General features: G+C 50.5%; 1 protein-coding gene across 2 annotated transcripts in view; it reads right to left on the reverse strand.

The window, feature by feature from the left end:
- Positions 1–1,476: 1,476 nt before the first annotated feature.
- The window catches only part of LOC127057958 (testis-expressed protein 2-like), a 35,790-nt gene continuing 10,916 nt past the window's right edge, over positions 1,477–26,350 (reverse strand). The window contains exons 2-12 of one of the 2 annotated variants that reach the window (XM_050967260.1): positions 23,764–25,166; positions 21,906–22,106; positions 21,146–21,473; positions 19,563–19,804; positions 17,655–17,801; positions 16,262–16,361; positions 13,300–13,432; positions 6,968–7,102; positions 5,686–5,898; positions 5,113–5,233; positions 1,477–3,940 (exon numbers count right to left, since the gene is read on the reverse strand). In XM_050967260.1, coding sequence (XP_050823217.1) covers positions 3,815–3,940; positions 5,113–5,233; positions 5,686–5,898; positions 6,968–7,102; positions 13,300–13,432; positions 16,262–16,361; positions 17,655–17,801; positions 19,563–19,804; positions 21,146–21,473; positions 21,906–22,106; positions 23,764–25,140 — 3,123 coding nt within the window. In that variant the 5' untranslated portion in view covers positions 25,141–25,166 and the 3' untranslated portion in view covers positions 1,477–3,814. Of the gene's footprint in view, positions 3,941–5,112; positions 5,234–5,685; positions 5,899–6,967; positions 7,103–11,829; positions 12,154–13,299; positions 13,433–16,261; positions 16,362–17,654; positions 17,802–19,562; positions 19,805–21,145; positions 21,474–21,905; positions 22,107–23,763; positions 25,167–26,350 lie in introns of those variants that run through there. The other variant, XM_050967261.1, reaches the window with a different exon arrangement.

The following is a 26,350-nucleotide window of genomic DNA, read 5'->3' on the forward strand; positions in this document are numbered from 1 at the left end:
AAGTACAGGTAGGAATGAAAGAGAAAGAGTCAAATAAAAAAGAATCCCATTCAATTACATCACATGAAGGCAGACAACTAAATATTGACACATTTTATAAGTGCTGGTATATCAATGCAAGAAGTCTAAATAATATAATGGGTGAATTTGGGTGCCTGGCATTAAATGAGGATATTGATATAATAGGCATAACAGAAACTTTGTGGAACAACGATAATCAATGGGACACAGTAATACCAGAGTACAAAATATAGAGAATGACTGAGCAGATGGGGGAATGGCACTATATGAAAGAAAGCATAGAGTCAAACACAGTAAAAATCTTAAATAAATCAAACAATACCATAGCATCTCAATGGATAGAAAGTCCAGGCTGGAAGAGGAAGAGTGTAGCAGTAGGAATATACTACTGACCACATGACTAAGATGGTGATGGTGACTGTGAAATACCTGGGAAGATTACAGAAGCTACAAAAACAGAAAACCCAATAATAACGGGGGATTTCAACTATGCCCATACTGACTGGGAACATGTCACCTCACAACGGGATGCAGAGGTAAAATCTCTAGATGCCATTAATGACTGCTTCTTGGAGCAGCTAGCTCTGGACCCCACAAGGGGAGAGGCAATTCTTGATTTAGTTCTAAGTGGAGCACAGGATCTGCTCTAAGAGGTGAATATAACTGAACTGATTGGTAATAATGACCCTAATGCAATTAAATTTACCTTCACAGTGGGGAAATACCCAAGAAACCCACCACAGTAGCATTTTACTTCAAAAAGGTCAACTACACAAAAATGAGGAGGTCAGTTAAATGGAAATAAAACAAACCCCACAAGTGAAATGCCTGCAAGCTGCATGGAAACTTTTGGAAAAACACCATAACAGAGGTTCAAACAATATGTCTACCCCCAAATAAAAAAAAAATTGTAAGAAGACCAAAATAAATGCCACCATGGCGAAACAACAAAGTGAAAGAGGCAGTTAGAGACAAGAAGGCATATTTTAAAAAGTGGACATCAAAGCCTAGCAAGGAACATAAACCCTGACAGGTCCAGTGTAAAAGTGTAATTAGGCAGGCCAAAAAAGAATGTGACGAGCAAGGAGCCAAAGACTCAAAAACTAACAGATTTTTTTTTTAAAGTACATCAGAAGCAGGAAGGCTGCCAATCAATCAGTGGTGCCAGAGGATGATCGAGGTGCTAACGGAGCACTCGAGGAAGACAAGGTCATTGCAGAGAAACAACATTAATTCTTTGCATCGGTCTTCACTGCAGAGGATGTGAGGGAGATTCCCACACCTAAGCCATTCTTTTTAGGTGACAAATCTGAAAAACTGTCCCTGACTGAGGTGTCAGTAGAGGACGTTCTGGAACAACTTGATAATGGGACAGTAAAACATCACCAGGACCAGATGGGATTCACTGAAGAGTTCTGAAGGAACTCATTTGTGAAACCGCAAAACGACTAACTGGTATGTAACCTATGCTTCACAAGGGGGGAGGGATAGCACAGTGGTTTGAGCATTGGTTATTACCAATGGGGATGTTGTGAAAATCAAAAGTATAACTGGGTTCAAAAATAAGTTATTGGAGGATAGGTCCATCAATGGCTATTCACCAAGATGGTAAGGGCATAACCCCAGGCTCTGGATGTCCCTAAACCTCCACCTACCAGAAGCTGGGACTGGCCAACAGGGGATGGATAACTCAATATATTGCCCTGTTCTGTTCACTCCCTCTGAAGCATCTGGCACCGGCCCCTGCTGGAAGATGAGCTACTGGGCTAGATGGACCTTGAATAGTGAGTTCTACATCCTGGTCTTCAGTGAGTGGCTATAAAGAAAAGCCCCACTGAAATGGCAATATAGACACAAAGCACAACAAATATAACTGGAAAATAACAAACACATCCCAGCCTGAATCCCTGGTGGATGAATGCAAACTTTATTGCTTCAGTTCAGCTCTTCTCTTACACATCCACCTGGTCTGCAAAGCCCTTTGTTTTAACGCAGTGCCGTGACATTACTTGACAGAATCTGTTACTTTTATTGCGTGGAGCATCAAATGGTCCCACCTCGTGCCTAGTGCTATCATCCAGACGGGTGCCGTCCATCGCTGCCCGGTGCAGGGTTGGTCCGCTTGGTGTTTTCAGATGCTGGTGGTGTTGCTGGCGGCTGAGCTGTGTCTCTCCTGAAACACATCACAGCGAGGAAGCATGGAGCAAAGGCTACTTCTCTCTGCCTCGTTCACTGGAAGGCAGAGGGGGCCAGCTTCAGTGGGGCACAGGCCTTGTGCAGTGGGGCTTCAATACCAAGGGAACCCAGGCTCCTCCTGCTAATGCCCCATCGGGCTAACTCTGGGGCAGAATGGAATCAGGGTGCAATGTTGGTGAGCATCAGTGAGGACAAAGGCAGGCCAAGGGAAGCTGTGCCAGCTGAAGAGTTAACCACTTAATGCCTGGCAGTGCTCTCACATGGCTGCAAAGCTTGACACACACCACTCGATCTCCCTCCGACCTCTGCTCCACCGGCTTCCTCATCCCCACCTCCTCTGCCGGCTGGCTCACTCCACTCCTCCGGGTCTGGGATGGGAGAAGAGGGTTGTTGCTGTCTCCTCCCTTGCTTTTGACCCATTAGAGGTGCTGCCATGGAGCCTTGACCTGCACAGTGCCTCATACCCAGGCCTCCTGCTTTCCCCAGGCACAGGATGCATGCCTGGGCTGAGGGCGTTAGCTCAGGTTGGGCTGAACCTGGGCAGCTGACAATGCTGCCTCTCTTTTTGTCTACAAGCCGCTCTCTCTCTCTGAGGCTCATGGGACTTCCCCTCCTCTCCCTTCCCTGACATACTGAGTGCTCCCCTTCAGGTTCCCCGCCCCTTAGGTATTGGGGGTTCACCCCCACATCCCTGCCCTCTGCCCCAACTTCGCCGGACGGAATGGTCGGTGGATTTTGACATGTGACTGTTTCAGTCCCTCCCCGTACCGCTGCTGCCTGGTTACCATCAAATGGCCGCTTTCCCCCATCTCCCCCTTCAGCTAACCCCCTGCGACAGCCATTGCCCGGCCAGGAGCAGGGCTGTGCATGCCTGCTGTACCTTGTGTTCAGACACAGATACAAAGCAGCCTGTCACAGATACCCAGCTTCGCTCTTCTCTCTCTCTCTCTCTCAGCCACCCATTCAACCTGCTGGGTGGTGGTGAGACTCAGAGTACAATAAAACACTTGTAGGGGTAATGGGGGTTATGTTTTGTGTGTGTGTGTGTTTCAGTTCATTTCCTGCCTGCAGTTTTCCTGGCATACCCGGCTGCCTGTTTAAAGGATGTCCAGTGCTGATGCAATACGCTTGAGTCATTTCTGATCACAATGTCTGATTAACACTCCTTGGACCTCAGGCTTCCCTCCTCTCCAGGGTTTCTTGCACCCTCCTTTGTAAAATAGACAATCCTGAGCAAGTTCCTGCTCCAGCTGGCACAGAAGATGCCCACCTGTCCACAAGAGAGTTGTATTGATCCAGAGAAACCTGGTGGTGATGGATGAACTACCTGGAGTTTTGTATGCTTGGGTGACTCCAACTTGCTCCTCCCCCAGGGGTGTATGTTTCTGTCCTTAATGTGCTGCATCATATTTGAAGAAGAGGCTCCTTTGATGGGCTGGAGGATGCTGAAGATGAGATGGAGAGATGAACCTGGAGACTTCAGATCAGTGTCTTGGCTCCTGTGTGGCAACCGGTGGCCAGGCCCAGGTTAGCTGGGCATCTCCGCAAATCCTCCAGAGTTCTGCCAAGTGTCTTGACCCAGCCAGTGGGTCACTCTTCAGAGCCACTTCTCGCTATCCGCTGGAAGGTCCTTGAAGGGCCCCTCCATGGAGAGTTGGGGTTCCAAGCCGGAGTGCATGATGGGAATGATGAGATCATCCATGTTTGGCATCACTAAAATTTTCTGAAAAAAGGAAATTGGAAAAAACTAAAACCACAGCATTAAAAAAAACTTCAGAGGGACAAAGCTGGGAGCTCTGAAGGGCTGATTGGTACCGGTTGCTACTGTCCTACTGGGGCTTAGAACCTGGGATGCAGCTTATGATTAGCAGCAATGTAATGGAGTGGCTAATGCCTATGTGCAGCTCTGCTGGCTGGACTCAGCCCTCCCAAGTTTATAAGGGTTTTTTCCCCCTGCCTAGTGGCTAAAGACCAACAAGAGCCATAACCCAAAGGAGCATCTCCTTCAGCTCACTGGGCAGAAGCCTGTTTCGGGATCAGAAGGTCCTGTTTCCCATGGCGGCTGAGTGCTGTTTAGCTGCTCATCATGTCCTCAGCAAATGTACATGACCATAGATCTGACAAGACAAGAAGACATGGCTTTTCCTTGCTGTGGTTGGCCATGCTTAGAGTCAGGGTTGGGCGCTGCTCAGGAAACTGGCAACTAGGAGTTCTCAAACTTCTGCCCTTCCTAGCTGGTTAAGGAGATGCTAAAATCCCAGCAGACCATGCTGGTGCAGGGGCCTTTGGGAACTTGCAGCAGATCTTTGTACCTAGGACTTGCCAATGGCCTCAGACCAGAAGCCTAAGAATAAAAGGTAGATGGATAACAGGTCTAACAAGGAATGCAAAAGAGAGAATAACTCAAAGCATGTGGCACCTTCAAACTCTTGGAGATGCCCCTAGGATCTGAACTTGGCTGAATCTCTTTGGGATGAGAATCAGGCTGGTCGGCTCAGGAGCCAAGGCTGTCTCACCAGCGCCTTCTAGTTTCAACTGGGTAGGGAATCCTACGAGAGCAGCTGCTCTTGGAGCACTTCATTGATTTGAATCAAACCTCTAAAAAGTTTAACTCGTGTTTTCCAAAGAGGTCCGACTCCGGTTTGGTTTCAGCTCTCTCCAGATTGGCCCGAACCAAAACATAGGCCTGAACACCACTGAATTTGGAGATGCCCAGACTCTATCTCCTTCCTTTAAATGGATCGAAACACTGCCAAAACTTGAGGTTTGCAACATCTGGCCCCAGACTTTGCAGGTCCATCTTTACATTGTTTAGGTCCCACTTGCCCCATCCTTGGTTCTGATCCATCCCCAGTGCACTCATCATTCCTCTCCCAGTGCTCTGGGCACAGGTACCTGGAATTCATGCTGCAGCTTCCTCTCAATCCATTCCGTGACATGGATGAAGGTGACTTCCCGCTCACCCAGCTTCGGGTGGACTTTCAGCTCCAGCTGGGGAGGGATTCGGAAGCTGTACCTGGAGGGGGAAGGAAGGAAGCAGAGACCATCACAAACTTCTCGTGCTCCTGCAGACATGGCCTGGTGACAGGGGAGTGCAGTCTCTGTGGCCCATACAGCTATTGGCCTCTCTGCTGACACTGCCAGCGAAAGGGCCAGTTTGGGACACTTATCCATTAGGAGGTGGGCTGAGACCCACTGAACAGCCATCAGACCATAAGAGATTTTGGTCACTAGCACTACCTGGTGCTGGATTTGAACCCATGACCTAGATGAGAAAAGTGTGACGTGTCTGGCCCAGTCCCCTGAGCAATCCAGTCCCTCTTTTGGGAGACTATTTCTGCTTATGTTGAGTTTCCTAATCCTAAATCTCAGGCCGAAACTCCCTGACCATGTTCCACTAAGCTCTGGGAAGTAGAAGCCAGGCTCTGCGGCGAATCACCGCATGGTGGGACCCAAGGGCGCTCCTACCAGATTCGGTCTGTCGGGGGTGGAGGAATGTTCACAGCCAAGGTCCCGGACAGCTCCTGGACTTCCACAGTCAGCAGCAGCGGCGTGTTGGACACCTCCTCAATCTTCTTCTTGATGAACTCGTTTTCAGTGGCCTTCTGGAAGTACTTGGACTTGGCGATCTTATCCACGAAGCGCAGGATCTTGCGGCTGGTGCTGTTGCTGCCACTGTGGCTAAGCAGGGGGAAGAGGAGAGTCAGCGTCAGCCTGAAAAAGGGGGGGCTGTTGCAAGGCAGGGGGCTAAGCTGAGGCCTCACCTCACTTGGTCCCCACCCCATTCATCCTGGGGGCACCTCTCACTTCCTGTAGAGCCCCCTGACACTGCAGTCCATGCCACTGCGACACTCCTCCAGCAGCACCAGGCCACCATTCTCCATGGCTCCCAGGACACGGAAATCCATGCAGCAGGAGGCGCTGCAGGTGTGAGACTCTCACACTCCTAAGGGTACGTCTACACTACAGGATAAATTCGAATTAGCTTAAACCGATTTTATAAAACAGATATTATAAAGTCGATTGTGCACGTCCACACTAGGCACATTAATTCGGTGGTGTGCGTCCGTGGTCCGAGGCTAGCGTCGATTTCTGGAGCGGTGCACTATGGGTAGCTACTGTAAAAGAATGAGGCCAATAACGTCGATTTGCGTCTGCACTAACCCTAAATCGATATAGTAATATCGATTTTAGCGTTACTCCTCTTTTTTTGTAGGAGTACAGAAATCGATTTAAAGAGCCCATTAAATCGATATAAAGAGCAGTGTAGTGTGGACGAGTGCAGCGTTAAATCGATTTAACGCTGTTAAAATCGGTTTAACAGCATAGTGTGGACCAGGCCTAGGACTCTTCTCCTTCTAGATTTCCCTAATAGCTTCACTGGGGAGAAGACAACATGCCTTTGCAGGACGTCAGACTCAATGATCTAGCCAGCCAGCCGTCCCATGCTCATGGTGTAGTGTCTAGTGGCTGTGATCGTGAATGGCTCCCTGCAGGCAGGGGTAGCTGAGGAGCCCCTCTTCTGAGAGGGGGTTGTTTGACTGGGATGCGGGAGACCTGGGTCCTGACTCTGCCATGGCTTTGTTGGGAGATCTTGGGCAAGTCACTTACCTGCTTTGTACCTCAGTTTCCCCATCTGTGAAATGGGAATGATGGTGACCTCCTTTTTAAAGTACCTTGAGATCTACTCAGGGAAAATGTTATAGGCGGGCTAGGGATTACTATTACTATTTTATTATTAATTATTTACCCTTCAGCAGAAGGAGGGACAATCCTCTCTCCCAGGGCTCCAGAAGGCTCTGCTGCAAGGATGTCTTCGTCGGAGGAGCCAGCGCTGGAGGATTCTGCATCGCTATCTGCCAGCAGGATCACCCGAGGCTTTGCCCTGCAAGCAAAGAGGGAGGGGGTGAGTCCCTGGGGGGGGGTCCTTGTGCTGTGGCACCCGCAGACTGCACAGGCCTGATCGCTAGCCAAGCCTTTACTCACAGCTCTTTGTACTAGCCCCCAGTGTGCCGGCGCTCTCTCTGGTGTCAGACAGACGCACGCCAGCAGCAAAGGCTGTTGGGGCTAACATGGCCCTGGCGTCTTCCCTTTAGCCCTGCAGCACGGGCCAGGTGCTTGGGAAGAGGAGCCGGTGGCAGAGACACATGGCAGGGTCACCTCTGTTTCTTATACTAGGATGAACCTGGATGCAGCAGGGTGCCCTGGCCCGGGACAGCCTGTTCTCATTTTAAACGCAGAACCAGGGCGTTCTGGGACTTACAGCTCCCAGACCACTGGGAATTGTGGGTTATTATAGCCAGGCATGTTGGGAGGAAGGAGGAGGATATAAGCAGATCTCTGACTCTTTCCCCCTAGGACAGAGAAGAGAGCAGGAAGAACAAGGTTTGGGTGTGTGTGGGTATGGGAGGGCTTGCAGGCTTCTCTGCAAAGGGAAACAGACAGAGAACTCTTTTCGTTCCCTGTAGACCTGCAGGGACCCTGGAGAAAGTGGGTGAGTAACTGGGGATTTGGGCACTGGCCCGCAGGGGAGATTGGGGTGTGTATCTGTTGGTTTTCCTGCAGGTGCCTGGGAGACAGAGCGGAGAGTGACCGGAGCAGGCTGGCCTGGTGACCCAGGGGAGACTTCATTTGGACTTTCCTTACCCCAGCATGGGAGGAGTGTAATTTAGCTGTAGGATTATAGTGAACTAAGAGCAAGAGGGAGATGGTATCAGAGGGGAAACTGAGGCAATGGCCATGCCTGACACTGGAGAGGTCAGAACCTGCTACAATGGGGCTCTTCCAAGTCAGTTTCTAAGGTGAGGGGATTAGTGGGACTTGGCAGGTCCTGGAGCTTGAGGGACTTTCCGAGCTGCCGCTGGGGGTGAAAGTTTGGAGGTGGATGCCCAGCCAGCTCCCATTAAAGGGGCTTTGAAACTCTTACCCAGCGCTGTCTAAATGCAGGAGAGTCTGGGCAGCTGGCTGGCTTGGGGGCTCCAGAGCCACCTCCCATGCAGGGTGCCCCAGCTGGGCTGATCTCCTGGGAGTTCTTCATGCTACTTGCTGGGTTTGCCAGTACATGGTGAACCCAGTGGAGGGCAAATGGCTCATCCTGGCATCATGCCTTGGTCTCTCTTGTTGCATGGCTTGTGCTGATAGCTGGGGCACGACCCTGCAGGCAGCATTGTTCTCTATTTAAGTCCTTTATCAAGGGACCTGGGCTTTAACTCCCCTTTAAGAAGAAATGGCCTGGTGACAGTGCCCTACCTGCAGTGCCAGGCTGGGGAGGATTTTGCAGGGGGATGCAGACTGCCAGCATTGTGGGGGAGGGGTGTTAGCTGGAGAGTTGTTATCTAGTGACCCCCCTAGAGCTGTACTGGGAGAGGCAAAGGTTGATGCTGCTCCCTGCCCGAGCGTATTGTTAAAAGGAGGCTTGTCGCTACCTTTCCTGTGTCAGAGCGATGCCATCCCCTTGCCAGGGCTGAGCAGTTCTGCGAGGCGAGGGATTTGGAGCGGTAGGGAGGCAGGGGAATGCATGCCTCGCAATCGAAACCACGCAGAGTCATCTTGGCTCTGAGGTATCGTAAATCCAGCGTGAAGCTGATGAAGCAAAGAGCTTTGGCTCCAGTTGCAGAGAGATTTAATGCACCACTGAGCGTGATGTTAAAACTTTCATCGAGCTGCTTTCTCTCCACTCCCCCAACCTGTTTTCTCCATTCTTCCAGCACCAGCCTCTCCTCTGTCACTTTCCTCCCTGTGGCTGGTGCAAGAGCCTTCTCCTCTGCAGCACTTGCCAATTGGAACGGCCTCCCTGGATCCCTCTGTCTCATCACTCTTCTTCTCCTTTCAAATCGCAGCAGAAAACATATGAGGCCTTGCTGAGGCCCAGTGTAAGTGTGTGCGCATCCAGGAAGTTCACTGTGGAAGCTGTGCCAGGGCTGAATTTGGCCTGGTCTTTTCACTTTTGCTGTGTCTCTGAATCTCTCTCCTTCTGCTATTTGTGATTTATCTCGGTAAAGCACTATGGGGATGTACATCTTGTGCAGATGATCCCTGGCAGAATATCCCCACGTCCTGCTGGGATGTACAGCTTTCCAATATCCTCACCCGCAAAAGCTGGAACAAAGCAGGAGTGACCGGCCTTAAAGTCAAATCCTACCCTGGATCTTTAAAATGTAGCCCCTGGCCACCTCCTCCCAGTGCAAACCCAATCAGCTGCTGGGCCTTCATTCTGGTGAACTCAAACCACAAGCAATTTCTCTTCCTGCACTAAGGGATACAGAAGTGAAGCAATTATTATGGCTCGGTGCATTTACCCAGGATGAAAACAGAATCAGAAGCAAGGTAGGTGCTGGCCCATCTGGGCTCCTGGCAAGCAGCCCCACATGTGACAAAGATCCTGGTGCTGCGCCTGATACTCCCATCGTCTTCCATCAGAGGGCTGGCCCAGGAGAGGATTCTTGTTACAACCTGCAATTCCAGCTCAGATCTACCTCTCTGCTCCAGACCTGTCTCCTCCTGTCCAAACATCTCAGCCTGTCACTCTGACCTCTTCTCGTGAATGTCCAGCTGTCAGCTCAAGCTCAACGTGGCTAAAACAATGCTTTTAATCTTTCCCTTCAATCCTCCTCACATAGCTCCTTTCTCGATCACCATGACACCACCACCATCCTGCCTCTGACTTGCATCTCTCTAGGCTCTTCACATCCAGGCTGTGTCTAAGACTTGCAGATTCTTTTTACATACGTGGTAAGATGTGGCCTTTCCTATCCATCCATGCAGCTAAAACTCTCGGCCAGCATCTCATCATCTCTCATCTCAGTTACTGCAGCGTCCTTCTCTCTGGCCTTGAGAAATGCTAGCCTGTCTGGCTAATAGCCAGTCAGAATGCTGTCTGCAAAGATCAGTCTCCCAGCCTATTGCTTTGACCATCATCCATCCACTGGTCCTGCATCAAGCAGAAGCTGCTTGTCTTCACTTTCAACCCTGATCCTACCTAGCATCTCTCACTTGCTACTGAGATGTCAGCTCCCACCTCCCATCTGCCCATGAGTCCAGGCTCCATCACCTACTCATTACTTTTTCAAACAAGCATCTTCGTGTTTTCTCCCATCACATCTAGGAGAAGCTCCCCATAAACACCCACAGAGCTACCTCATAGCCCTCCTTTGGATCTCTCCTCCAAACTCTCCTTCACTGTTGAGGACAACAAAAAACTTGACAATGGTTCAGCCTCTGAGATGACTGCCTATCATGCTGACCAGTCTTGTCTCATGTATCCCTTTCTCTGTACCCCTCAGTCGTCGCTTGTCCTAGATTGGGAGTTGATTGGGGGCAGGCGCTGTCTTTTTGTTCAGTCTGTACAACAGACTCTTCCAATAATGCTAAGGACATCCCAGCAGATCACTCTCTGATGAATAGGTGACGGTTTGCAACATGCTGTGGGAAGGACGGGCCAAGTGTATGTGATTAGTATGATTCATTACGAGTGGTTGGCAACCTTGTTCACGGCTGGTCAAGTACAGCAAAAGGCCAGGCTAGTACAAGTTTCCTCCATTCCACCATCTCGGAGACAAGATCATGTAAGTGGGCTGCAGCAGATCCAGTTTCTGTGCTTAACCAGCCCCTGGGTTCTCAGCTAGCTTTGCTGGCTGCATTGTGCACACAAGTCCACCATGAGCTAGACCAAGATCCACCAGCTTATTTCATATACTTTCAGATGGTAAGAAGAGCATTAGGAACCTGGAGTTGCATTTGAACCAAGAGGGAGAGGCCAGAGAAGACTGGGGGAGGGGGCATGATAACAGTTTTCAAGTACATAAAAGGTTGTTAAAAGGAGGAGGGAAAAAATTGTTGTTCTTAATCTCTCAGGATAGGACAAGAAGCAGTGGGTTTAAATTACAACAAGGGAGGTTTAAGTTGGACATTAGGAAAAAGTTCCTAACTGTCAGGATGGTTAAGCACTGGAATAAATTGCCCAGGGAAGCTGTAGAATCTCCATCATTGGAGATTTTTAAGAGCAGGATGGACAAACACCTGTCAGGGATGGTCTAGATAATACTTAGTCCTGCCATGAGTGCAGGGGACTGGACTAGATGACCTCTCAAGGTCCCTTCCAGCCCTATGATTCTATGACGTTTGTCCTCCCGCAGACTTCTTTTTGAAGAGCAGGACGCAGCATGGAGCAAAAGCCTCGTTCCTTCTATGCCTGTCTTTCCCATGCGTTTTACGTTATCTGGAGCAACTCAGAATTCACCCACTTCTGGGCCGTCCCCTCTCCTCGCCTACAGCTGTTCATGTTACAGAAGGTTTAACTTTCCAGCCCATCTGTGCTTTCAACAGGGCCCAGTTAAATGGAGAATGGGGCCAGGGGCTCTGTGCCCAGGAGCAGCGTGGGAAGAACACCAGGCCATGAGAACATTCACAGCTCCAGACAGAACATTTTGTCCTGATTTAAAAAAACCCAAAGTGGCACATGGGGAGGGGGCAGATTTTTATTTTGATCACTGATAAAACGATTAGGACAAGTCCGGAATGAGGCTGTCAGCTAAGTCGGCGCACAAGCTGGTCATGACAAACAAGCCACAGGCACACGCTTCTTATCTTTTTATTTTATTAATTACTCTTTCCTAGAACTAACTTCCCAGCTGTCTCCATCCTGCTCAGACAAATGGAAAATATTCAGCACAGATGGCCTGATAAAACCCCCCAAACCGAGTTGATTTATTTTCATTCGACTTATTCCTTCTCCCACAGCTGGATGGTATGTGACTCCGGACGGCCCCTAGTATCAGACACCTTGTCCCCTTGCTCTGGAATAATCCGATCTCTTCTAAGACGCTGCTTCAGATCAAGACTGACCAGGTTCCTTCTCATTAGAAGGCGGCAGGAAGAGAACATGGAGTTAAATCCATTTCTCCTGTGCCACCCAGCAGGGAGGTGAGCTGTAGATGGCTGTAGATGTACAAAGTGCCTTCAGACCCATGATTTTGCAGACTGCACTGAATTATAAAGCGCTTTCTGTTCAGTGTAGAGTCAGAACAATGCAGCGTCCTGGGTGCCTTGAATTAATTCACAAAGGCTTCATAGTCATGTCAAAACCCAGTGCTCTTACTGAGCACGGCTACAGAACTGACTACCTTCTAGAGGGACAGTTGGACCAGGGTCTCTCCCACCCTGATGTCACTAGGAGGGTGGTAAAGCCCTGGAATGGGTTACCTAGGGAGGTGGTGGAATCTCCTTCCTTAGACATTTTTAAGGCCTGGCTTGACAAAGCCCTGGCTGGGATGATTTAGTTGGGCTTGGTCCTTCCCTGAGCAGGGGGTTGCACTAGATGACCTCCTGAGGTCTCTTACAACCCTAATCTTCTTCTATAATTCTATGTCGCAGGAGTGAAGGGCCCTGTCACGGAGTCACCGGGCGATGCTCTGGAACTGCTCCCCACCAAGCCAGGCAGGACTTTGGGGAGCCTCCTCTCCCTTGGAGCAGACTTGTTCAGGGCAAGAAGCTCACACGGCTTCACCTCCTGGGTCTCTCCTTGGAGCATTCAGCATCCTCTGCCCCTCCGTGCGCTTCCCACAGCGAGTCCACCCCAGCGGGGTCCTGGGGAAGCCACCGGGTTCTGCACCCCCACTTCGCAGTCAGACGTGACTCAGCCAGCCAGTAAAACAGAGGTTTATTCGATGACAGGAACAGGGTCTAAAACAGAGCTTGTAGATACAGCGAACCGGACCCCTCGGCTGGGTCCATTCTGGGGGGCAGTGAGCCAGACCCCCAGGTCTGCCCTCCACCCTTGACCCCAGCCAGCTCCAGACTAACAACCCCTCCCAGCCCCTCCTCTCTCCTCAGCCCCTTTCCTGGGCCAGGAGGTCACCTGATCCCTTTGTCTCCAACACCTTCAGCTGGCACCTTTGCAGAGGAGGGGCCCAGGCCATCAGTTGCTAGGAGACGGAGGGTCAGGCATTTAGGTGCACTGGCCCTTTGCTCTGCCAGATACTTAAGAACTGCCATGGGGACACTGAGGCACCAACACAGTACTCAGAGAAAACATTAAGAACTTTCCCAGTTCATCACAGGCCCAGTAACGCTTTAGTGACTTACCCTTGCCCATCAGCAGCTGCCTGCCCACTCTCCTCTGCCAGTGCCTCTTTCCCCAACTTGCACAAGTTCATCTTTGTCTCCAGTGTCATCTGTAGGGCGCCGTTGTAGATGACTTCCAGGTCCACCCAAAGCCCTGCAGAGAGGACAGGATGGAGGTGACCCACGGTCCCATGAATCTGCGGTGTCTGGGAGGATGCGAGGTGCCTGATACAAAGCCTCATTGGATTGGTCCTTGGGAAAGGTGCTGGCCCGAGAGCTGGTATCGCACGGGCAGTACCAGCTTCCCCTCGTTGCCTCATCATGGTGCCGGGATGGACCACCTTTTGGGAGGAGAGGGAAGCTCAGCATCTATCTATCCAGCCTTCCCTCCCTCATCCCTGTCATGCCTCCCTCTCTGTTCGTGACCCTTGGCTGCTCTGCTGAGACTGCCAGCAAAGGTGCTTCATGCAGGGACGCCAGCCTTGTGGGAACTGGGCTCCGGTCACTGACCTCTCTCACACAGGCCCCTGAAGATCCACCAGAGGATAAGAGCCTTTGTTCACTACTTGATGTGAACAGGTAACATAGAGTCTCGAACCCTGGAAACCATGGAATTTACCCTGTTCAATCAGCCACCCTGGCCTTGGCTGGGTAGCAGCTGCCTTGCTGCTCCCATCATACAGGGAGGCTGCTCTGGAGGAAGTGCCCTAGGCTGAGAGGCAGGAGGCACTGGGTTAAATTCCTAGCATAGCCACTGTCTCCTGGGGTGAGTCACTGAATCTCTCTGGGCCCCACCAGTGAAATGGGGGTGGGAGAGAGAGAAAGTGTGTGTGTGTGTGTGTGTGTGTGTGTGCGTACATACACACAACCTCTAGCACTGTGGGGCACCAATCCTGGGCGAGGCCTTTATCCTGACATTAATAATGCAGGATCCCTGTTCCACACATTGGGAAATTCAGCAGGTTCTTGTGACGCCTGTAGCAAGGACTGCACTGTCCTGGCTTCTGGCTGCACAGAGCAATTATTACCGTGCTGAGTTGGCCGCTGGTAGGAGGAAGAGGGGTCTGTTTGAAGACTCAGTGTGGCCCCTTTATTTTCTGCTCCTCTGTCCCCTTTTCACCCGCCTCCTGGGAGTGTGGGCGACGGGTCACGCATTCCCAAGCAGGCCGTGAATGTTCCGAGTCCCTGAGTGCTCTCGCCTGCTTTATCTGAGGCTGCACAGCTGGAATGGAGACTGAGGTGCTGGTGGGAGATCTGGAGGGATGCGAGGGGACGTGCATGAGGGAGAGGGGGTCAACACAAGCTTTATTCCTCCATGGCAAGGAGTCCCTGGCAAACAGTGTGTGAGGATGAAATATTAATCCAGAACCTCTATTGAATGAACTCCTGGGGGAGATGGCGGGGGGAGGCTGACCTTTTTAGAGGGGATAACTGGAGACTTGGGAGGGTTAACGTGCCGCCACAGCTGGGTTGTGGGATGCCTCGGATGGAGAAAGACTGGTGCCACGGTCTAGGGGATCCAGCGGCATCTCCCCCAAATGCACCCCATTTTGGGGAAGCGTTTGTGACCTTCCCATAAGCCTTTCTTCCAAGCTGTGCTTCACTGTGAGTGGCTAACCCCTCTGCCACCCTCAGGCTGGTTGCTACGTGACTCTCCAAGTGGCCACCCGTGTGGAACAAAGCGGGTGTGGGCATGGAGGCACTGGCTGTGATGCTCGAAGGGTTAATCCGGCGCCCTGCCTCAATGCCTGCCTTTCTCTACACCCGGCCCCTCCCCATGCTCCCTCCTCTACTCCAAGCCTTCTCTTTCCCTGTCCCTGAGGCAGTCCTGGACTCTTCTGCCACTTGACATGCTTCTTCCTTTCCCCAGGAGACTGCCAACTGGCCATTTCCCCAGGGCTCCCCTGGGATGACACTTAGCAGCGTTGACAACTGCCCTTCCCTATCCTCCCATTGCAATGGCCTCCTCAGGGAAGGGGCCGATTGGTTTTGGGTGTTCTACTTGCCCTGTTTTCCACCAGGGCGAGGGGCTCTCACTGCCCAGAGGGCGGGTTCCTAGTATATAGCACCCCCAGTTATAACCCTCCAGTTCGTAGGGGCCCCCAGTTGTAGCTGTCTCAGTTTGGTTCACTGACAGAACAAGGAGCAATGGTCTCAAGTTGCAGTGGGGGAGGTCTAGGTTGGATATTAGGAAATACTATTTCACTAGGAGGGTGGTGAAGCAATGGAATGGGTTCCCTAGGGAGGTGGTGGAATCTCCTTCCTTAGAGGTTTTTAAGGTCAGGCTTGACAAAACCCTGGCTGGGATGATTTAGTTGGGAATTGGTCCTGCTTTGAGCAAGGGGTTTGACTAGATACCTCCTGAGGTCCCTTCCAACCCTGATATTCTATGATTCTATAAAATGCCCACTTTGGGTTTCTTTTGTCAGTCAATTAATGATGGAGGAAGGTGCAGGATTGACAGCCCTGGAGATCAGAGGCCAGAGCACAGGGAAGCTCTGGGCAGCAACAATTCAAGCTTCTCCCTTACAGCCCCACCAACGTGTCGCCACCCTGATCCGGTGGGATCCCTCCTCAGAGTGACAGCAGAGGTCAGTCTCTGTGGAATATTGGACTGTAGGATGATCTGGTTGTGGGTGCATTAGCAATGCCATAGGGCTGGACCCAAAGCTCCTGGAAGTCAATGTAAAGCTCCCATTGATTGAATGCTCTTTGGATGAAGCAGGCAGTGCCATCGCTGTGGTGGAACCAAGCTCGTGTCAAATAGTTGCCAACAAGTAACTTTTACAGACTTGTTGCTCTAAAATGGTCTTTGTCCGCGGCTGATGGGCACAAGGGATGGTCACTTTTCACGGGGATGTTTTAATCGTCCCAAAACATGTTTTTTAAAAAAAGTCTTGAGCCCAGTTCCTACATTAATGCAAAGTGACGGGGGCTAAGGCCTGGCACGAATGCACTGAACCAGGTGGGAGGGGGTCCTTACCTCGGTTATCAATGATCGGATTGGAGGCACTGAGAACGAGGGGGATGGATGTCCCCATGTCCAGCTCGGTGAGAGTGAGTTCGTTCATAAAGTACGGGAGCTAGATTGGAGCAAGAACAAACAAGAGCGATTAAACCCAATCTCCTTCCAAACAGATGCAGAAGGGAAGCTGCTTATCATTAATCAGAAATAAAAAATGAGGCTACTGGGCTGTTTAAAGAGGCCCTGGCTGAGCTGTCCAACAAGGATATGGGCCCATCTCCGTGAAGCCACTATAATAGGGTGAGCATTATTCCAGCTGTAGAAATGAGAGATGGGTAAGATCTACTGGGTCCATCCCCCAAAGCCCAAATGCAGGATTGTTCTCTATGACAGTTGGTTTCTGTAGGTGTAGCTGCTACATTTTTCTGCGTCTCAAACAATTCTCCATGCAAACTGTCCTCCTGTCTAGCTTTTTTTTTAAAGTCACCCTCCATCTCCATCTCACAGGTATAGACTTGCTGGATCCCTGGGGTTAAATTTTTAATTAAACATGTCATTAAAACCGGACAACTCATAACGCAGTGAAGAACAGTCCTGGGGGAGGGCAGAGTAGAAAACCCTTTAGGAGAAGGGCTCCTCAGAATGTCTGAATTTGTACCCTGGCTAATACATGCTGCTTGTTCTATCCATGCTGGCTTAATGGATGGAGCATAAGCATCTCCAAGTACTGACAGAATCTTAGTGCTCACTGAAGGTCCAATATGAGGCCTCTCCCAAAACCAATCTACTTCAGACCTTTTCTAACTGATTTCAGATGGGCACATTTCCCCATACGCTGCTCTCTGCTGACATGCTTTGTCCCTGCCCTGGAGAGAGGCCTTTTGGGCGGGGAGGGCGGGGGAGAGGAGATTGCCATCTCTATGGCCACATTTATCCTTGGCCTCCCTGCTGAGAGAGCCAGTAAAGGAACCCATTGTGCTAAAGGGTTTTGTGGTGTGGATGCCTGTCCCACTAAGAACTGATCTGAGACCAACTTGTGCCCAAAGGCAACCAGAGTCAGCAGCAAAGGGCTCTCCATCACTGCTGACACAGGCTGGATTTGAATAAGCGCTTCTGAACTGCGCTGTTAATTCATAGATTATAAAGCTAGAAGGGGCCATTGGGATCATCTTGTCTGACATAGCACAGGCTGTAGGACTGTCCTGAATTGATGTGAGCTTGCGTGTGTCTTTGAGAAAAGCGTCTAATCTTGATTTTAAACGATTCCAAAAATGAATTCCCAATTCCCTAATAAACCCTTTTAATGATGAACCCTGGTTGTAAAGTTTCCTACCAATTCCCCAGCCAATGAGACAGGTGGAACACCGTCAGGTTCTTCTGCAAGGGAAAGCAAAGATCCATAGCATCTCACCTTGATTTTGCTTAACTTCTTCTGGATCTTGTTTGACACTTGGTCCATCCAATATTTCTCCCTCAGGAAGTCCCAGAAGATTCGCCCAACCAGTGCATTCATCCAAGCCATGGACAGTTCACTGCTGCCATTCGTTTCCCTCAGGAACTTAAAAAAGAGCGTGTGCGAGAGAAATAAGAATGTTTGAAAATGGGCCACGTATACGCTACGGAATGAATGAGACCAACAAATGCTGACGCGTAATGTAGGTATCAGATCAAATGAGTGTACAGTACTATCCCTGCCACTCACATACTGTATTTAGAAAAGACTATATATATATAAACATATCTCCAGAGGACCTGATCCCCAGGGCCGCAGCACCTTGTGCAGTCATTCATATCCAGGGCAATGGGAGTGAAAAATTTCAGATTGCCGCATGCTGCACTGGGTAAGTGACGGCGGAAGGTGCAGAGCAATAAGGAAACCGGCCCGTAGTAACTAACTACACTGTACCTCTGAGAGAGACACAATTATAGGCACAGGCATGTAGCATGGTCTAGTGGTTACAGTAGGGGAATGGGTACAAAAGAGGTTTGGGATCGAGTCCCAGCTTGGCCTCTCAATATCTCAGTTTCCCCGTCTATAAAACGGGGGAGGAAGATGAGTTTCAGGCACTTTTTACATCACTGTGTAAGGGAAAAGGATGGTGAGGATGATGATAACTTGCAGGTGCTTCCTATTTCCAGTAATGTATCATGGGCTGACTAAACTCTGAGGCTGAAGGCCCGGGTGCTTCTGGCAAACACCCAAACTGGAGACCGAAAGGGGTGATCTCACTACTCTTCCAACCCAAAGAGGCTCACAGAAGCATCGAGGCTTGCAGGTGCTTCTCTGAACAGCCCTGCCAATCTTATGGGGTTTGCCTGTCAACGGACTCTGATTCATTATTGCTATTGTTTATTAGTTATATTATCGTAGCATCTAGGAGGCCCAGATATTCACATAGGTCAGCTCTTTGGTATCTGGAGAGACATGAAAGACATGATTTTTTCCCTTACAGGGAATGTGCCCTTGTTCACGTCCTTCTGCTTACACCCAAGAGAGGATCCACATTCATCCTTTCTTTCCTATTAATAGCTGAAAGTCTCAGAGAAGAAAATACTATGAGACAATGGAATGGGATCCCAAGGAAACCTGGAGTCAATAAGGAAAAACTAACAGAATCCACGCATCTCATCAAAGGATCACACCACTCTCCTGGGTTGGAGCAAATGGGAAAAGAGAGCGATAGGTCAACAGAGACTGTCCTGAAGTCAATGAACCTGAAGGCTCTGCCTTATTTTTCAGTGTGTCAAAAATATCCTTCCAAGAATGCAGCCTGTGATGGAGTAATGGGTAACATGTAAATGACAGGGACGTTCCTAAGTGTCTGGAATAATAATTGATTCACAATTAGCAGAAATTAATTTCTATGTTGACTAAGTTGCCATAACATTATGCATTCTTCTTCAAGTACTTTATGAGTCTATGAGATGACACTGTGGTCCCAACTATAACGCAAGTATTAATGGAAGCACCGACACTGATCTACCCAGCTCTTCACAACACGAATTTATGAGGTCAGAGAATTTATGGGGTCAGAGCCATTTCTAATAACCCCTCGTTAGTTCTTTATGAGCATTGCCTTTGTTTAAAGCACTGTCAGGAAGTGCAAATGCGGAGAGGTCCTCGAGTAGTTGTGGAATTTGGCCATATATTGGATGTTGTATTGACACAGATAGCTTGGGAGATTCTAGTTCCAGACTAGAGGGCCTAGAAAGGATGAAGTGAGCTGAGGGGCATGGGCAAGTCTTTTGTGAGAATTCACGTGCCTGTTTCTTTAAGCATCTGGATTTCTTGCCAGACTACGCTGTTGGCTCCACTCACCTTTTGGGGGGTTGGGCTGCCCGTGGCGCTGTGACAGGGGCTCTGGAGGGGGCTAGTGCCTGTTTCTGGCTGGACTATCCGGGACATGTAGGTGCCGTAATCCAGAAGAATCTTCTGCTGGATGGTCCCAGCTAGATCCTTGGGTCTGAACAACAAAGGGATGTCGTCCGTGCTTCCTCGGCTGCTGCCACTGCTGTTGATGTCCTTTCCTGAAGGGCTGGAGAGCTGGTTCGGACCGAAACCTGGGAAACAGAAACAAATGGAGCTAGTGCTCTGGCTGCGTTCTGTTGAGGTGAGCAGAGAAAGAGGAGCATTGCAAGTGAATGGCGTACAGCAAAGCCAGACGGATGGAAGGACAGACCCATCAGCACTGAGGGTAGGTCTGCACTTCAAGCTGGGGAGGAATGGAGGAGACCGACTCACGCTCACTGTGCTTGAGCTAGTGTGCTGTCAGCAGGGTGCCGCTTAGCCGGGTGAGCAGCGGGAGGAGCCAGCCACCTTGAGTACACGCTGAGCATCTCAGATGGGTACATACTCAGGGCAGCTAGCCCCCTCCCACTGCCGTGGCTACACTCTCTGTATAGCACACCAGTTGATCAGAGCTACTGCAGAGACGTCTCCTCAAGCTGGGAATCACCCCCTCCCTGGCTCAAAGTGTGGACGCTCTCTGAGATACAATTGTGCATCTAGGAAAGGGAAGAGTCTTTCCCTGCCCAGGAGGAAGATGCAGAATGCCTGAGCAGTAACGATCAGATTTTTCTATTCAACTTCAAAGCATTTGCCACACTTCAGCCAGTTAATCCTCATAACCCCCCTATAAGGGCAATGGGTATCATTAGTTCCATTGCACAGACAGAGAAACCGAGGCACAGATGGATGCAGCGACTCACTCAAACTGTCTCCAAGTTGGATCCAGGTTTAGAATTCAGAAGTTCCTGGTTCCTAGTTTGTTGCTCAGGCCACCAGACAGTGCCTCTCTCCCAGTCACCGATGCAATACACTGCATTCACTCTGCATATCTCTGCAGGCGAGCGAGGCCTTGGCAGGCACATCCAGCATGCTTCCCAGCACCCTTTGCTGCAGCTCAGTCAGGGGTAGTTGTTTATAGAGCTGAGTGAGCTTTGCCATCAGGGACAATGAACCCGGACTGCATCCCACCAAACTGAATCAGCGTCTGAAACTAGTTATTGTTTATCTCAACGTAAGGACTCTTGCTCAGAGTTTTACTGGATGCCATGAATATTGAGATTTTAAAAGCCTGGGACCTCCCGATAAGCCTGCCATGTAGAATGTCAGCAAATCTGTTGCTAAAGAGTTGCTGAAACTGCTTTTAGGCTGGGGCATGGTTGAAGCTGATCGGTCCATCTACCACCAGACATCCCCCTCTGTCTTTCTCCAGATTTAGTGCTCGCACAACTGGGCTCAACTCCTTTGACTTTAGTGGGATTATATCTGTTTACCCCCATGGTGGATTTAGCCCATAGCAAGCCGATTAAAGCCCATGGCTATCGAAGTAACCTCCTCCATTGGATTATCTGTATTTGCCTACATGCAAAGAGGCCACCATGGGCAGAATGTTTTACCAAATTTGCCTTCTCTCCAGCTGGCACTCTGGACCTCGTGACAGTCCCCTCGGGAGGCTGTTATGAGATGTTGGAACCACTCTTCTTTGTCCCTTCCTGTTCTTCCAAAGAGGTAGAGGGTCCTTTCCTGGAGGTCCCCTGGAGGCTTCAGGGGGACGTCTTGGCCTGGTATCTGAGTCATTTTCAGGCTTTCATCTCTTGGTAGCTCAATGTCATGCTCATTTGAGCTTCTGAAATTCTGGTCCTCTTGGTCTGGGAACAGAATGCAGATGGGATATTTCTTGTTCCACATCCTCTTTCGGGCCAGGCCAGGTGGGAAGAGAAAGACCTGCAATACCAACAAATGCTGTCAGGCAGGGAGACTAAGCCATGGGGACACGGAGCTGTTCCTTCAACCTGGGGAGTGCATATGTTCTTTGGTGTAGCCTGGTGGGACAGGGGAAACAATCACACGGTGCATCCAGTCACGGGGACTCTCTTTAATGGAGACACAGTGAAGGAAGAGCAATGGCCTTGCTATGATGAGTCCCAAGGGCCAAAATGGTCCAGCTGGGCTGAGAAGGACTTACCAAATGTTCTCACTGAAGGCCAAAACCCATCCACAATGTGGCAGGATGAAATACAGCATGAGGCCTGTACCACCCAGCCCCAATGGGACGAGTTCAGATTCAAAGCTACACCCACCTGTCTTGGCTCAGTTTAAATTAGATGCTTTCAGCTATTCTGGGGGACTATTTTATCTCCTCTGGCAGATCCCTACCTGGGCGTTACTCATGTTGTAATGCCGATGGCTGACAAAGGCCACGTCAAGGGCTTCTTCTTCGAAGGTGGCTCTGCGTGGGACGTTGTTCTTGGGATAAGAGAGCTTCATGGCGGAGCCTTCCAGCGTCACAAAGACCGAGTGAGTGAGCGACGGGTGGTAGGTCTCCGGGTCGTAGAAATACATCTCGTTCATCCAGCTCTGTAAGGGAAAGTCTGCATGAGATGACGTCTTGCAGCCATGGCTGGCTAGTGGATTTATGGTGGGACCAGCCATGGTATGTGCTCCTTGCTGCCTACAGTGTGATGGGGACTGTTTTTTGGGCTGGTTGCTTGCACTTGGAAAAGAATTGCTGTGACACGCCCATGAGAAATGTGCTATCGAGTAGGAGGGGATGAGAGTGCAGTAAGGTGTGATGTGACGTGAGTGTGAGTTGGCGTGTGTGCATGTCGCACGTGGGGTGGCCTGGGGTGCACAAGTGCGCACAGACGCTTGCAGGGAGATGTGTGTGCTGAGTGGAGAGGGGGAAGGGGTGCGTGTGTTCACGTAGGTGTGTGAGTGTGCACATTATCTTTCACCAGCGTGAAGCCACGAGGACAAATGAAGTGCAACTTTTCAACAGCAACACAGCAAATTAACCCTTGGACCCCAGCCCTGCTCCCCTGGAGACGAGAGGGGCTTTGTCAGCGTCAAGCGATCCGGCTCGACACACGTCTGGAGAAAATGGGGATGATAAATTCCCTTTGAACAAATGTGACCCTTAACCAGCAATGTGAAATCATGGCCCGGACCTCCCAAAGCCTGCGTCTCCTCGAACGTTTCTGTGACCTCCAGCAGATTTGCTCCTTTCCAAAACACACAAGGCTCAGCCTCCTGGCTCCTTTGCCATTAGCCCGCTCCTCACCCTGGCTATGAAATATCGTCCAGCCAGCGCACTGTGGCAGCGGGACTGGTAGCTGGGACTTTTGACTGGTGCACACAAGATCCAGTCCCTGGCTCAACATGGTTCTGGGAGTTACTGTGTCATTAATCTCCTGCTCAGTGTCTGCCCCGCCTTGGCTGCGGCTCAGCTCCCCACCTTGTCAGCGCAGAAGGAAGCATTTCTCTTCCCCTGCCTGACGTCCAACCCTCTCAAAGTAATTCATGCTGCTGCCTTTGTAACCCCCTTTGCTACCTACCTGGCACTGAGGAGCCCACCCCGCTCCTCTTCATGCCCAGCTGCTTAGCTTTCCACGTAAGAGGCCGGTCTCCGGCCAGCAGCAATGCTTTAGGGAGGAAAGATGGGTACGGGACTGGGACTCAAGAGTTCCTGGCTCTGCTATAGCGTCCTGTGTGACCGTGGGCTAGTCGTGTACTCTCCCTGTGCCTCAGTTTCCCATCTCATTACCATGACGGGGATAACAGCACTGCCCTACCTCCCAGGGGTATGTGGGGATAAATTCATTGTGTGGTGCTCAGAGATGGTGGTAATGGGGGCTCTAGACCTGAACAGACAGACCCCAGCTGAGCTAAAGGAGGATGCTAGCTGGGGCGGTGTAGTAGGATGTTGGAGTTGCTGGGCTGGGTAATCACATGCACTGAGTCAGTGGATTAGATTCACTCTCCAGCAGCCAGCCTAGTCCCAAATGTTTGGGGCCCACAGAGGTTCCTGTGGCAGCCGGAGTGCTACTGTGTGGTGGGCACTGTCTGCATGCACCCAGACGCCGTGGGGATGATCAGCACTCGGAGCACGGCTACCCGGCTCTGGAGTTGCACAGGCTGTGCACATTACAGAGCTGTGGTCTGGATAACTGCTGTTCTCCTGGAGCAGACTGACCACTGAGTGGGCATCACCCCCACCCCCGAACATATCTCCTACCTTGAGGACATCTGGGTCCTGTGGCTTCCTCGTTAGCAGCTCTGAGCGCAGCTTGTCCTGTGAGTACCGTCTCTGCTGGGGAGCCAGGGAAGGCTTTGGCACGAACAGCAGGATGACCAGGAAGCCCAGCACGAACCCGCAGGCCAGTCCCAGACAGAGGCCTGAGAGATAAGGGGGCAGAGGCAGGATGAAGTAATTGTAAGCCAAGATGGCGACGCAGGCGAGGGTTTTGCATGGCACCGGGCTCGCAGGCTGGGCTGTGGGGAGCTCATCCAGGGGCTGCTGCAGCTGCGCCTCCTCTGGGCTGTTCTCGCTCTGCTCCACTTCCACCACCTGGATTATGTCTCCACAGGAGCAGATCTCGTACTTGCAGTTCAAGGCGGGCCCCCACTTGTGCTCCAAGGGGAAGCCGTGTTTTGCCTGGGTCTTCCGGATCGCTTTGCTCGCGTGGTCTCCCAGCCGGTCGCTCTCCGCTTTCCCGGGGCTGGGCCTAGCAGCCTTGGCGTCCGCACTAGTGCAGTCCCCGCTGTGGCTGGATGGGGAGTCATGGACGTAAGCACCAGAGTGGGGCAGTTTATACTTGGCCGAGACGCTGTTCTCGTCCCCGATGATTTTGCTGAGCCTGCTGAGAGGTTCCTGCATGGCCTCGGAGAACCTCCTCTTTGTGTCTTCGAACTTGGCCTCCTGCAACCTGAAGAAGCTGCCTTTGCTCTCCGAAGGGGAGATACTGGGGGAGGAGGGAGCTGTCCTGGAGTCCCCATCTCTGCTCTTGGGCTGGGTGATCTGCCTCCACAGATGCACGTTGAGCTTCGAGTCTGACTTGGACTGCGTCACCTCGGGCTCCAGGTGGGAGATCTCTGTCGAAATGGACTTGACCAAGTTCAGCAAGGGCTGGGGCTTGAGAGGGCAGCTCTCCTTGGCTTGTATCTCGGTCGACAGGGACTTCACTAAGTTAATGAGGGGCTTGGGGCCCGGGGAGCCCTGCAGATTCAGGGGGGCAATGGAGCTCTGTGGAGAGAAGCCAGGCAGGTGATAGAGGGGCATGTCGGTCAGGAAGCCCAGCTCTGGAGGAGAAGCCGGAGGGAATGGCCTATGGAATGAAGATCCAGGTTGGCCTTCACACTGCCCAGTGTCCACATACAGAACAGCATTCTCAGGCAAATTGGCAGCTCCTTCCTCATCATCCTTATCCAAGGTGAAAATCAACTCACTCCCCTCCAGGTTCTCCCAGTCCTCTTTGCTCCTGGTGCTGGCGAACTGGCTGGTTATCTCTTGGGAACTGACTGTCAGGTCGCTTCGCTGAGGTGAGCCTGCGGGAGAAAAGGAGGCAGGAGAAGAGCCCTCTGGCTCCAGGGACGCTTTGGCGTGACCAGTCATTGTTCACATCACTGCTAGTGTTGGTTCTGTAAGGAAGGCACAAATGAATCAAAGTGTGTCAGAGTCCAGCTCCTAGGACCCAATTGACATCACTGTCTGGAGAACTAGATGAAAGGGGCGGGAACCATATAGGTGACACCCCTCTAGCCTCCCCTCCCCCCACATGAATAGGCACTACGTTCAAGGTGTTAATATGGAATATATTATACCAAATATAAGTGTTGGGTAACCATGGCAATTTGTATTATGCTGATTCTCGCTCACTTATGCTAAATATTCCACAATACCTTGGAACAGTATCACAGCGTTTGTCATAGGCAAACTGCCAAAGGCAAGACACGGGAGTGTTCTACCCTGGCACAGGTAGGAAGTGCCTTCATGGCCCACCGACTTTGGAAAGGTGTGTTTCAAAATAAGAGAGAAGAGGGGCTCAGTGGAGTACCAGAAAAACAAGGTACACAGCTGATAGGTGATTTTTCAGTCTTGGGGGATGCGCATGGTTTTATGTCTCCAAACTTGTGAAAGTGTATACCCATGAGTAACTTCATGCACATGAGCTGTCTCGTTGAATATACTAGAACCACATCTATGAGTTAACTTATTCACATGCTAAATCTTTGCGGGGTTTGTAGTTTGCTGTCACATGCACATGAATAAACAACAAGGCGCAACTCCTGACACACACAGATAACACTGAGACACACTAGCCTGGATGAATTACCTTATGCAACTTAGTTTAAAAAAAATGCAACATGGGATTTCATCTGTAGCTTTTTTTTTAATCCGTTGCACGTTAGAAATGATGCCAGAAATCTAATAATTCTACTTGTGTTTCGGGGCAGTTTAATCCTACAGCACTATGATTTATTGGTGGTGACTGATCTTCTTAGCCTCTTATGGCTAATGGAAGAACAAACCGCCAAGTACTAAACAGCATTATCGTACTTTTCTAATTGTGTTGCTTGCTTAATAGATATTTGAGTTTAAGCCAGAGCTACCCATGTGTTCCACTAGCTTTACATTGACAAATGGTTTTAAAACTCTATCTACAGCCCCAATTCAATTAAACAAAAGCTTGTGTTGTAAGAGGAAAAAAAATCCATAATCTGAATGTTTACTAAATTTACAAAAAGTTTAGCCTCCTCCTCAAAAACTACTTTGTTTTACCAGAGAATTTTTCAAGTCGTCATAAAATATTGCCAGATCGCTG

Source organism: Gopherus flavomarginatus, chromosome 9, assembly GCF_025201925.1.
Source record: "Gopherus flavomarginatus isolate rGopFla2 chromosome 9, rGopFla2.mat.asm, whole genome shotgun sequence".
In the NCBI taxonomy this organism is placed as follows: Eukaryota; Metazoa; Chordata; order Testudines; family Testudinidae; genus Gopherus; species Gopherus flavomarginatus.